This window comes from Ambystoma mexicanum, chromosome 7p (genome assembly GCF_040938575.1).
Source record: "Ambystoma mexicanum isolate Mex_15411 chromosome 7p, UKY_AmexF1_1, whole genome shotgun sequence".
Lineage (NCBI taxonomy): Eukaryota > Metazoa > Chordata > Amphibia > Caudata > Ambystomatidae > Ambystoma > Ambystoma mexicanum.
The window spans coordinates 528,053,550-528,067,531 of record NC_090939.1 but is presented as its reverse complement, the minus strand read 5'-3'; the positions used below and the strand labels follow the sequence as shown (position 1 = coordinate 528,067,531).

At 43.7% G+C, this 13,982-nt stretch overlaps 1 protein-coding gene across 1 annotated transcript in view; it reads right to left on the bottom strand.

Moving 5' to 3' along the window:
- Positions 1-299: 299 nt before the first annotated feature.
- The window catches only part of IRS2 (insulin receptor substrate 2), a 36,931-nt gene continuing 23,248 nt past the window's right edge, over positions 300-13,982 (bottom strand). The window contains exon 2 of the mRNA XM_069636563.1: positions 300-2,336. Coding sequence (XP_069492664.1) covers positions 2,285-2,336 — 52 coding nt within the window. The 3' untranslated portion in view covers positions 300-2,284. The remainder of the gene's footprint in view (positions 2,337-13,982) is intronic.

Genomic DNA, 13,982 nt, shown 5'->3' with positions numbered 1-13,982 from the left:
CTTTACTCACTCACCAGTAACAGGACCACTCTGTTATAAAAATAAAATGAACAGAGTCTGTTGTCTTCCAAATTATAAATGTCACAGGGATGGTGTAAAAATAAAGGAGGCCTAAAAAGAATCTAGATTATACCTTTAATGGGTGTGGTCTATGTGTTTAGGATCTTTGACGTTCTCCCTGTTTGCACAACAATCCATAGATGTAGTCATAAAACTAGCCTTTGGCCTAAATGCCAGGTCTTTAACTGATATAACACACGCTCATACATTACCCGACAAAGAAGCAAGCACTCAAGACGTTTTCTTTCATAAATAATTTAGTTTATTGTTTTGCATATGGCTATTATGAGAGCATCCATGATCAATAAAGACTAAATTCAATGCACTGCTCTAATTCCATTTATTTTCATCAGCAGCATCACATATCCCTATATACAAAATTTACAATGGAAGACACAGCAAGATAAGTTAAGTCTTTTGTCATTACAATAGCAAGAAATATATTTAACATCTTGATACCCAGAAACAATACATACCTAAAAAATTATTTTACATTTTTTAATTTAAGTCAGGCAAAAATGTATAAAGAGCCAATATACATGAAGATTTTCTTTAGCAAACATAATTTACCTATTTTGGTTCCATTCTGTAAACTAGATTGTGTAAATATTGCATATGCCTTTTGAGTGAAATGTAGAGGATAGAATATAATTTAGGACGGTGTCCGGTATTTCTCATCAGGATGCAGTAAGAATATAAATCTACTTTGTTGAGGTGGCATGATTCGTTTAGGGTCATTTGAAAATACAAACCGATATGTGGTTTTTGGGAGGTATCAGCACTCATTGCTCTTATTAGCGTGTATCTTATAGAAAAATTCTAACCAGACATATGAAGAAAACATTCATAAAAACGTGTACGACTTTCAGGTACTTACAAAAGAACGCTATACATTGAAATTGACCTTCGACCAGATATTCCATAGCCCATGCGTTTCTGCAGTAAGTGCCCCCTACAAATGGAGTGGGGCAGAGGGAGAGAAAAGGGTAGACAGAGAGCGGTCACCATACATTCATCTGTGTCTTGTAATACCAATCCACTATTGTAAAAAGTTCAGCATGTCAGAAGGAAGACTGCAAGGACGTTAAATAACTACTTGCCTATGACCTTGTACGCCACCCTCCGCATAAAAATAAGGTTTTCTATTAAAAAAGTTCATAATTTACAACCTTGACAGAAAAACTCAAAAATATTAAGTAGAACATTAAATCGCCAGAACAAGCACGGGTGAGGTACCTTGACAAAAATATATATTATAAGATTATTTGATTAACCAAAGGTTTAATAAGTAGCAAGCAAACCGTCTGCTTGTCCGGTGCGGTGTCACGATAACTGTGGCAACAGTCAGGACCCCGGTGCGTTTGGAATACTGAAAAACATTAGCCTCCATGTGTCCTGGTTGTCAATAAATTACTTTTGTACTGCAAACCTGAATGTAAAGTAATGCCTTCTATTAAAAGTGCCAGACTTGGTCGATATTACTACATACAACAGTGTACCAAACATCCAGGGAACCCTATCCTCGGATGGAACGAGTAGCACAAATAAGAATAAAATTACATACAAAATGTAAGACATTCAAGTTCTTTTTGAAAACTTTGATTTTCAGTAATGTACGTGTTAAGCGCTGTGGATCCTTCATTAATGCCCAGCCAACAACACGTGCGACCCTTTGTAGATCGGTCAGTGTCTTTAATTGGCTTCAGTCTGATACGTAAACACTGGAGCTTGATCCAATCAGCAGCCGAGTACAGTAAGGCTGACTGTCAGTGAAGAACTTTCAGCATAAAAATAAAGGTTGTCTCCTTTCGCTTGAAAGATACAAATCTGGGTTACTCTGAACTGAGGTAGGACTGTGGTCTTCTTAAAAAAAAAAAAAAAAAAAAAAACAGCGTGTGCCAGTAAATACCAGATTTTACTGCTTTACAAAGTGTTAGAAAACAAATCTCCCAGCCTGCTGAAGAATAAATAGTGTCAATCTTTGCAAAAAAGGAATAGAAAGGCATCGATAGAGGCTAGTCGAAAGGGAAATGCGATTGTCTGTGTAGGAGGGAACTCCTTGACAGCAGCTTGAGATAAGATGTCTGGAACAGAGGTGTGGCGGGCCCCCGAGCTTTTCTCGTTGATGGGGGGTACTGTAGGAACTGTTCCAAAAGCAGAGAAATTGCACAAAAGGTAAACGTGGAGCAGCTTCGGTTACAACGCTAGGCGGAGTCACCTTCTTTCATGTAGTACTCTGCGGTGCGAGGTCATGGGTTAAAAGGAGCTCCTTCCCTCTGAAAATAAACAAAAAAAAGCACAGGAGTTAGAGAAAATTCCCCAAGTCAAGGGCAAGCTCAATAAACAGTAACGCATACATACAAGTCGCTTCAGTGTTATACGGGGCTGGTGGAGAGGAGGGATCTGTGCCAGGGTTGTTTAGAACCAGAATAAAACGCCTGCTTGCTCTTCTAGGCCTAGCGGGCGCTTGCTATGTCGCACGTTCTCCAGCGAGATCGCTATGTAAAGAATGCAATGAGCCGCACTTGTGGAATCGGGTAGCTATGGTAACGCGCATACTTGTCACTTTTCAAAGGAGGAAGAGAACTGAAGACAAACTCGTCCAATAGGAAAGGAAAGTTGCATTTTCCCCCAAGCGTCAGTCAAGGAGAAGAAAGATTCAGGTATAACGTTGCAGGCCTGTACACCACTAAAAACAGCATTGAGAGGGAAGCAAAGGGCAACATAAGGCGCTTCTTTTATGTATGCACTTCCTAACATTGCACTGGATGGATATCGTTGCAAGTAGAACTAGTCCGAGCACAGCACAATTTCAGAGTATCATTGTGTATAACTTCCCTAAAATATCTCCTTAAATAATAATTACTTATTTAAATAGTTTCTTATGCCAAGCTCACTCAAAGGGCCGGATTCACAGGGCATGTTCTATGGGATCGCACCATTATAAAATCACGTGTGTGAATCAGGCCCACATCCAGCTAAGAATCGAGGCTAGAAGAAATATCTCTACATAGTTTAGCATCCGGAAGTATACAACCATTTCATCATGAATTGGTTGAAAATGAGAATCCGGGTCATTGCAGATTTTATTAACTACATTGCCACACAAAACAATATGCAAGTGTTCGATGATTGTAGATAGCCCTTTGGAGTATCCTAATACTGCCAATCAGTGCAATTCTATGCCGCACATGATCTTAGAAATGCAATGGATTCTGGGATGTGCAGCGTAGGAGCACTGTAGTGGAAAGAGGGGCACAGAGTGGGAATTTGCAGCACAGTAGACTGCATGAGCTCATTGCGACTGGCGCCCCAAAGCCCCAGGGCAACCTACATCATTCTCCTGAGGGCCATTATCATTTTAGCAATCAAGGCACATTCCGAGGGCATTTCCAGGTGCTAACGGTCCTCTGCCCAAGTTAAAAGACCCAAGCGCGGACGCACGTCAAGACAGGAATGACAAGAGGAGGTGGCATTAATCTCACTCGTTTGCAAAATGTTACACAATACCTAGGGGTCTCCCCAATGTGGCTCTATGCCATATATGGAGCTGTAGAGAAACGCAAGTATGGGAATGAATGTGTTAGTGTTCACTTCGGGAAGGACTTCTAGCTTCTTTTGAAGGACTTCAAAGGCAAGGCAGCCAAATGCTGAGTTTCCTCGAGAAAGGATGGGTTAACAAGAATACTAAAAGTGTTTGAAGTGTACGAAAAGAAGTAGTGGCACTGTTCCCTGCTGCCCTGCCGCCCTGCCCCCTCCCCCCTCCCCCCTCCTCCCCCCACAACATCAGGGCTTTTCAACTCCTTCAGTTTAAAGGGGCCTCCACAGGAACTGCCCCATTGTTGCCAGTCCGCAGTCTTATAACAGCAGGGGCAACGCGTTCGTCTTGGAAGCAAGACAACTTGGCACAACACAAGTTCGAATCCCGCTCACGCGGTTAGAAACCACTCGCTGGTAATTAAGCACATTACAAGTTACAATGCAATACAATAAATAAAATAATCAATTACTTTGGTTCTGGGGTTTAAAAATGTGAGATTTCCAGAGCTTGCCATACATGCTGCGTTTGCTGCAGCCCATCCGGCCGCCACCTATCTCGGGGTATACTATAGTGTTATCACGTTGTTGCATTTTAACACTGGTTCCTTCACATCAGACACTTTCTCTCAAAGAAGGATTTATAGCTTTTCAGTGTGCATTTAGTGTTTCAGCCCACTGCTGGCTGGAGTCTCGTTATCAGAGGCTATTAACCCTGGTTGTAATATTTGTCTACATTATAATTCATGCACCCCACGGGTGTCTCAGAAGTTTTCCACACTAAGCATGGGTGTGGCCCACACAGCCCACCCATCATGATCAAATGGGCTCCTACATATCTTCAGCAAAATGACGTTTTTTATTAATTCCTAAGCTGTCTTATAACCTCGCCGTGACACCCGAGGGTCTGGGCGTGTAACAAATAAAATAAAAAGCCTGGGTAATCCTCTTGCTGCCTGAAGCCGTTCCATCTGAAGTTTCTCCACCGAGTGCTCTGCCCTCTAACTTGGCCAACTATTTACACAGGCAGCTGGCATTACGGCTAGCAATCACATTTTAAAAACTGGAAGTTGGGGTGAAATTCAGAGTGGATTTGTGCAACTGGAAGAGTGAGTTCGAAGTCAAGGCCTAATGAAATGCTTCATAAATCCCGTAAACTTACTTGGAGAGTTCTCCTGTAGTACAAATACATTTGTAAAGTGTGAATTTAAAGAAAACCTCCATCGTCTACCCACGACACCACCAGTAGTTTTAGAGAATGCAGCACGTTATTTGAGAGCCTGTCTCCATCAAAAGTCTCATATAAAGAGTTAGTGCCCAAGTTTCTGCATAGCTTTGAAAAAACTAGACAATACACCTCAAGAAACATTTATGAATTAACATTGTTGGGGCCCGATTCACAGAAGCATTTTATAACGGCGCCATTTTCATGGGAAAACGCTCCGTGTATCAGGACCTTCTGGGTTTTACTCCAGGTCTGCAGGGCTCAAGTTACAATTTGCAATTCCCGAGTACTCATTCCCAAACAAACAACGGGACAAGGTGACTGATACCAGAAAAGTAGTCAACCGGTAGAAAACGCGGGGTTTCCGAAGACTTCCGAGTTCACACACGGGTTAAGAGACGACAGCACTGAAGCAAAGCATATGTGGCCGGTAAATACTTGGAGAAAGCTAGACATTCAACCAAATGACACCCACGTCCTCCCCAATTTGGTGCAACAGCATTCCATGATTGATGGCATCAAAGGAAGAAAGTGAACCCACAGCCATGGGGTGGTCCAGCATGTGCATAACCTGGCGCCTGCCCCAGAGAATGCAGGGCTCAATTCCAAGAAAGTACGATTTAACATCCAGGGATTAAGGCACAGTTAACCTGTGACCTTCCGGGAGATGTAGCTCTAATTACATCCACTGAGAGTTATTCCAGAAGGTTGTAGGACATTTCCCATCAACGCTCAGTTACCTCTACTCTGATCACATGTAAACAAACCTCCACGGCCAGCTAAAGGCAGCAACTGCAAAGATCATTGACTGGGCCCAATCAAAGCACAACGATTGCATTTGTTTGTGCTAGCCATGCTCTCTCCTCTTGAAAACGGCGGAAGATCAGAGAGGGGGCACTGACAAGGAAAGTAAGAGGGCAGTGGGAAATAGGCGGGGTGCATGGTAATGGAGTGCGAAGATGGAAAATGTCGAATTCTTCTATTCCTTTCAGCGGATCTATAACAGCCACTACAAAAAAGTGGATTGAAACAATATTGAAACACCTGAGAAGATGCATTGAAGAGTAAGTATGCAGTAAAATGTATTAGTTAAGTAAATTTGAAGCAGATCTTGTAGTGGGCAAGCGATTGACAAACAAGTGACCCCCACCCCCGTCCCCACAACCCATACGTTCCCAGGTGGGAAAATGAGTTATTCATATCTTTAAAGCAACAACAGACCTCGCTTATAAACTTTACAAAAATACATATGAAGATGTGCTTGACATGGAGTACCTAAGGTCTGAAATAAGTGGAAAGTCCACCCACGAATTTTTACAGCAAAAAGGTAAAGCCATCTCTATGTCCTGCTTCACAGTACTTACTAATGAAGGCAATCTGCCTTCTAAAAGACCCCTTTCAATAAATTGTTTTACGTTTCCCCTATAAAGCACCTGACCTTTAACATATTCCCAATTGCTTTCCATCCTTCCAAAGAGTGAATGGTGAAGGGGCGGCTAGGCTGCTCTCTTGTTTTCCTGAATTTTGGACCCCTCCTGTTTGACATTGTAGGTCTGCAGATTCTAATGGGTATTCCCTGTTCTGTCCCTGCTGGACATTAACTTCAGGAGGGGAGGGCAAACCCAGGACACTCGTGTAAGGGTCATCCCCAAAGTTTCTGCTGGGCTGAACACAAGCGGTGCCCAGGCTTGTTGGTGGCTGAGGGATCTGTGATCACTATGACCCCCCCAGAATTCCGATGGCCGAAAATGGGGACTTTTTGTTTAAACTCCCTTTACCACAAACATAAGCAGGGGGACTCCCTGCATCCACCTATACCATTATATCCCATATCCGCCCCCCCATTCATAAATAAGTCAGAATTTATGGAGTCAAATTGTGAGGGCAACATTTTGGGCCATTAATGTGGCTGAGGAGTGCTCTTCCTGGCAATGCAAAGGGAAAGGTAAGGGTCTGAGCAGCAGAAGCTGGTTGTCACAGGGGCCAACGCTTTGGCTATGACTGATATACATCGTCCCTCTCATGCCCCACTGGGCTTTGAAGAGAGTGCAGCTCTAGGCCCACACACTCCACTTTCTCACCTTGAGTGGTGCGGGGGGGTTGAAGGTGGATGTTTGCTTGTGGCTTGTCCAGGGGATAGCCGCTGTTGCTGCTACACAGGCGGAGATTTTCCCTTTTGAGGCTTAGTGTGTGCCCGTCCTATTCTTGATATACTTCACAATTATTAATGACTGTGCTGAGAAAGAGGGACGTTGAGGTAATGCTCCAATTACCTAGTGCCAATCTTCATTACTCCTAGTTCTATTCTTCCTCATTATAGTACTAACAACCTCTTATCCCTCCCTGATGGAAAGATCACCCCAGTTACTGTTGGCTCGCAAAATCAACTAGCCCACTAGCATTGGCGAGTACTTTTGACCATTTGTAGGATATTCAACCTTGCTGGCGAGTATGGGGATGTTGAAACATATTTTCCATTTGCTGCAAACACACTTTGTTGTTTGCAGTAAATGGCAACTACGAGTTTCACTGTCCATGCCTGACCGCATTGCACCAAATATGAAGTGCGCTTATGGCATCATGCACCATTTTACAAAAAGCAGTGGTAATCATTTCGCCACCAGTCACCTAGAGGCAAGTTAATTTCTCTTAGGTTGAGTATGTAAACTAAGGCACTCGTCCTGCAGGTCTAGTAGGATTTTAAAGAATTTGCAAGGCCTGGACAGGGCGAATGGTGCTTAAGAGATACAGATTTGCAAAAAGGGCTTTTTCGAAAGGCAGATCGCCTTCATAGGTTAATACTGTGATGAGGAAGAGTAGGACTAGAATAATATAGATTGCCGGTTAGAAATCAGAGCATGTACTTGCAGAATATGAAAATAGGAGTATCGGGCCATACATATTTGTCAATTAGTCATCCACACAATAATGCAGAATTAACTGTCCCAGCAGGACACCTTAAGGCCATGTGTCCAAACATAACAACCAGAGAGGGGACAGAGTCTGTTGCCGAATACACAGCAATAAATAACCCCAGAAGCACGAGTTACGAAAACACCAATGCATACAATGCACGACATTCATTTAGTTAAGCCATGCTACTGAAACTAGCAACAATTTGTGCCGTTGCATTCCTAAACGCCTTTCTCCTTGGCAGAACATTAAGGCATCCTGCACTTTGTTTTGTAAACAAGGTAATATCGCAATTTGCAAGATAGGCTTGCCTAAGAAACCAGGCTCCAGTCACCACGCAAGGGCATCAGCAACATCCATGCTCTATAACCCTCAATCCAGCAATTGTAATGTGAGATTGGGTGATATAAATTTGAAACATATTGGTTCGCGGATTCAATGTCAACTAAGTCCCCAGTCTCAGAAATTTCATTCATAAATTTGCAAAATAAAAAGGAGTACTGCGCAAGTTCAAAACACCAAAAGGTAATTCTACTTTACCAGGCCTGTGACAGCCCAGGGCTACAGGACATTCCGTACAGGCTCCTCTTCTCCCTGCAAACAGATATGATCAGGGAAGTCCTGCAAGGACTTATGACCTGGGCAAATCTCCACGGTTCTATGCCATTTCATTGACAGTTTATTTTTTGCAATGAGTTTAATAACAAATATTTTTCAACCAAAAAAACGTTATTTACCCCCCTCGATCCCCATATCCTACATGTTTCTCCTATTAACGACCACCCCCCCCTATTTTTTTCTATGATTTTTTAGACTGGACATTTTTCGTAAAAAAAATAAAAACATTCGGAAAAGAGACCAGACGTCGTACCGACTTCGGAATCTCTTAACCTACCGCCTGCTCTTTTCAATATTGAGCAAGGTGAAGTGGAAGCAGCATTTGGGCCGCCTACTGTAGGGCTCTCAATTTGCAAGTAAGAAGCCTGGGGCTCCAGAAATGCGTTTAATTTGAAACACTAGGCATGATTATTCAGAACAATTATGTGCTGAAGAAGGCCCACTGCAATGAATAGACGATCAACTATTTTTAAAAGGGTGTTATTTTGGCAGGCCAGTAACTAAAGGAGAAATAAAATACACATCACAATATAAATTTCCACTTAATAAACTATAAGTGCAAATCACTGCACTAAAACGCTCAAAATAACCTAACTATATGGCAATATAGCCGATCCGATAGCACCGCGAGTTCATCATACAAGCCAGCAATAAGAAGTGGTTAGAATGCAGGCGGCACAGAAAACTGGACATTGATATCATGAACTAAGTCAGAACCCATGAAGCAGGAGTAGAAAACTGCTGCAGCAAGAAGAATAGGCCCATGGAGCTGCGTGGTGAGGTTGCCTGGCTTGAAGTCAAGATTCTAGAAATCAAGGTCAGCCATCTACTCTGAAGAAGAACGAGTATGCAGAGGATGAACCTTGTGCAAGAAACACAAAGGATGGCAAGCTTTAATTAATTTAGAGCAACTGCAAAAATGGACCAAATCAGTGTCTCCCGTCACATGAGCCAAGGATGAAAATAAGAGTTTGAAGGAGTTCCAGAAACGATATCAAGCACCTTCACTCCCATGCATTCTCAAAGACAAGGATACACGGCAAAGCCAAGCACAAAGACAGTTTCATGTCAGAAGGCATGGGTGATGAGATGCTGGGCCAATTGGGTGGTGAGGTAGTGTCATGTCCTATCTCCTTGCACCTGGGTCGGGGTTTCCTGCTGCTAAATGAACCAAATTTCCAGACATGGCACATGTATGCCAACCAATTATATCGGTCCATATAACGAAGGACCTTATAATTTGAAGACCAATAAGAAACTGTATCTAAATGTTTACAGGTAGGCATAAGTTGTCCACCTCATAATGGACAGCCAATAACGATCCTAGCTACTATAGAAATATGTACTTAAATGTCTCCCTTAACCAATCCAGACCCTTAATAGGTTTTTCACTATTGTTACATAGTATAACTTCACTCTGGCGCATTATTTAGTATAAAGTCTATATGTTGTGTGAAGGTCATTGAGACAGACTGAGCATACGCCCGCTGATGTTCATTGTAACCTCCCCGTTTTAGATAATTGTTAATAAAACAGTACTTATCTTCCTGATGGTTGTTTCCGTTATTTGGACTCAAATTACTCTGGTTTAATTCATTCCATATGCACATTGTCAAGGGGCATATGCTCATGAGCTTGTTCCAACAATGATTTTTTGTGATAACAAAACACATACTCTTATGGTTGCTCTGCAGATGACATTAGAGGGGGATTTTGGGCTTGAAAACTACTTTAGCTTCCATGGCCACTGTAGCAAGGGTGAGGATCCATCTGTGGGAGCAACGTTGCACCCAGCTGATCATTCAAGACACTACCGAGTGAGCCTTGGTGGCACTGGAAGGCTGTTTGATGGAATGATCACAATGAGAGAAAACGGCAATCTGAAGATTCCATATGTTCTTATGGGATTTCAGAGAATAGTGTTGGTGTATTATTCTGCATTATCTGGAAATCCACGAAAACATTCAGACAAGAGACGAGCCAACAAAATTAACAATGTTGCTCATTCAAGATCACTGGTCTCTGGTCTCCAGGAATCCAAAAACACAGCGATAAAACAAAACGACTGACAAGACATAAGCGTATGCCTTCAAAGCAGGAGAATCAACTTGCAGGTCTCTAAAAGTGATGCTTTACAAGAAATGGAGTATTAGGTCTTGGATTTTGTGTGGGCACCATTTGCAGTTTGGAATGATTCGCAGTTCACTCGCCCATCACACAGATCAATGTAAAATCATAGAATTAATCATCAAGGTGTAACTTCAAGGGACAGATTTAGAAACTGTTCCACTTTCTCTAGATTTCTTTTAGAGCACTTACTAGCAGAATGGCTAAATGCCAAGGCTTACTTGGTACCAACCCTTGTCCCTACAAGATCCCCATAGAGACGCAGAGAGCAAGGGGATATCCCTAGATTGAGTAATGGATAAAAGTAGGATAGGCGTGCACACATTCAGCCCTTAACGAGACATGCAGGAGTGTGCTCTGGATCTTCAGATGGAAAGGGATACCCTGCATTTACTCCATGTCGTGATGGAATAGTGTTTACCTGCTTGCAAGCTGGACTTTTGGTACCGAAGACAATTCTACTGGATGTGTATACTTTGGGGATAGGATTCCAGTTCTGTGCCAGTCAAACTCAGAGTGGAACATTGTGTGACATCTGAAAGGTAGTGCTACTTACATAGAAGCCATCAGACCCAGAAGCCTAAGGATTTACAAAAGCACGGTCAAGGATGTGGTTGTAGGCCCGAATGGAAAAGCGCATGTTCTATGATTTAACGATGAATGACCGGCGTGTTAAATGAAAAGCCATAAGATCATGGACATCACCCATTATTCATCAAAAAGGTTACAAGACTTAGAGTCCCAAATAGTTATAGTATCGGCAAAGCACACATCCTTGAAGAAAAGCTTGCCTTCTCCCTCAGTGCCTTCGGTGGTATTGGGGGGTCCTTTCTCTCCCCCATCACTATTTGTGATGTCCCCAAGGGATCTAACCCATCCCCTTGGTTTGTCAACGTCTACATGGCACCCAGCCTGTAGAATAGCCACCTTCACCTCCAATTTACAGTGATACAGGGATGACACGCAGCTCTCCTCCCAGGCTCCCCGCTGCCTCTTCCTCACTCATACCCAACTGTCTGTCCACAATTCAGTCGTGGGGTGTTGCAAACGACCTCTGCATCAATGCCAGTACGACAGATTGTCCTCATCGAGACCCCAACTACCGCCTTTCCTCTTGCTCTCTGGCCGGCCTCCCTAGGCTTTGCGCCTCCAACCACCAATGAGGCAACAAAAATCTGGGGGTCATCTTTGGCGCCACACTCTCCTTCTCGTCTCACATCGCAGACATCTCTAAAAAGTCCCACTACCAAATGTACCTTCTCAGAGGTATTCAACCTTTTCTCACCTTACCCCACTGCCTCCAGAGACCTGGTCCTCTCTAGGCTGGACTACTGCAACAGCCTTTCTCTCAACCTCCATCTACCCTCCATCCTCTTCAACTCATCCACAACAGAATCGCAAGACTTATCCTTGGCCTCGGGCCCAGGGACCGCATCTCTCCAGCACTGAAATCCCTTCACTGCCTACCCATGGCTTCAAGGATGGAGTTCAATATCCTTTGCATTGTCCAGAAGGCTTTCTGGGGTCTACACCCACTATCTGCAATGGTCTCTTCCTAAAAACTCTCCTTCCCAAGCCCTCCGCTAGTCTTCCTCCAACTCTCTGTGGGTGAGCCGCTTCTCCAAGAGATCTTTATCCACTGCAGCCGCCTCCCTCTGGAGCAGCCTCAATGCCTCTCTCAGTCTTGAGCCGGATCTCCTTAAATTCCGGAACTCCTCATGACTCTACTCTTCGCCGCCTCCTCCTCGCTCTCCCTTGCTAACCACCTTTCTGCGCTCTCCTCTACCTCTGCTCAGTTTTGCTGCCTGGTGTACCTTCAGCGCCTCACCGATCCCAAGCTTTCCTCGCTAGTCTCCTGCACTTGCCACAGCACTACTGCACTTCAGTTACAACCTATGAGAGTGGTATCTCTCTGCACTCATGTTCTGAAAGGACTGTGCGCACTTGGTCCCTATTGCCCCCCTCCCTCCCCACGCACTTCCTTTTCACCTGCATGAGCTGCATGTACCATGCCTAGTAAGATAGTTTGTCTTCCCTATGTCTTCCCCTCCCTTGCTTTGTTGCGCTTTGAAACACTTGTGTATAAGCGCATAATAAATAAAGAATCAAAGTTTCCTAAATGTGAATTGGCGTGGGTACAAAATGGTATACAGACATCTTACTCTAGTCTATGGAGGATGAAGACCAAAAGGACAGTTAATTCGGAACTGGCTTTATCACCCAGATAGCTATGGCCTTCATGCACCACACAGGGAATTCTGATGGGAATAGTGAAAATAGTTAATAAGTGAGATAAAAAGCTAGACACTAAAGAACCACAGAAAATCCCTGGGGATGTAGATTTGGTAATGTACCCCCCCCCTACGCAGACATACAAACACCCACCAGATTGCATGCTAACTCTCTACTTGCAGGAAGGAGGTCAGAAATCATTTTGCCCAGGAGATGAGAGAAGGAGCCCTTCCAAGATCTTCCTTTATACATTTCTGCTGCTTAACTGGCATCAGGAAAAACAATTTTGAAAAGTTGTCTCGTCTTTTAATCCAAGGATCAAGAGTACAGAGCATTAAAAAAGCACATCTACACATTTATGGAAATTAGCAAACTGAACCAGACCTTGTGTCATCTGGCCACCAGTCAACACCTTCATTTGTGCCTCAACAGTAAGGAAAACGCAACATCGTCACACCGGTGTCTGCTCAAGTCCACACCCAGGCATGAACTTGGTAAAAATGTTAATCCACTGGACGAGTCACAGGAGGCAGTTGTTGGAAAGACCCTGGTTGAAAGTACAGATATGTTTTGGGTGTACCGATAGGATTTCAGCACACAGGGGATGCCGATACAGAAGTCGGCCTCAGGAACCACTGGACTGAAATGCTGAGCACCAATCTCTTGGCACAAAGTAAATAGGGCCCAAAAAAACAACAACTAGTCTATGGCTCACGATGGTGCAAGACAAAGCAACATCAGAACATTGTATTTTTTCCCTTGAATTTGTCTGTCCACAAAGTATAGAAGGGGCGCTGTTCCCGATTTCTAGCCTACTCAAACAACTTGACTAGATGGGTAGGGTTCAGATCTGGATGGGTTAAGTTTTGCTCCATCCCTACAGACGAACAGCAGAAAAAAAAAAAAAAGACAACAAACCCTGTTGGTTGCAAAGGTGTATCTCTACTAACGCCCCCACCCCACCCTCCCTCCTCAACCCCACCCAAAATGCATAAAATGTTAGTACAGACACCAACAACATTGCTTCTTTTCAGAAATCTCTGGTTGGGGAGCATAACGCCCTGGAGAGCGGCAGCACAGTCAACACCAGATTGGACGCTACCAACGCCCTGCGTGCACCTGCCTGCATGCCAGAGCTACCAGCTTCAGTTGACCGCAAATGCTGCAGTGCCACTGATATTTGGATTGCAGAAACGACAACTTGCCTCTGACGCATGAAAAGCCCTCTGTTGCCCCCTCCCTCCCCAGCCTGAGCACCTTCGATACCCTT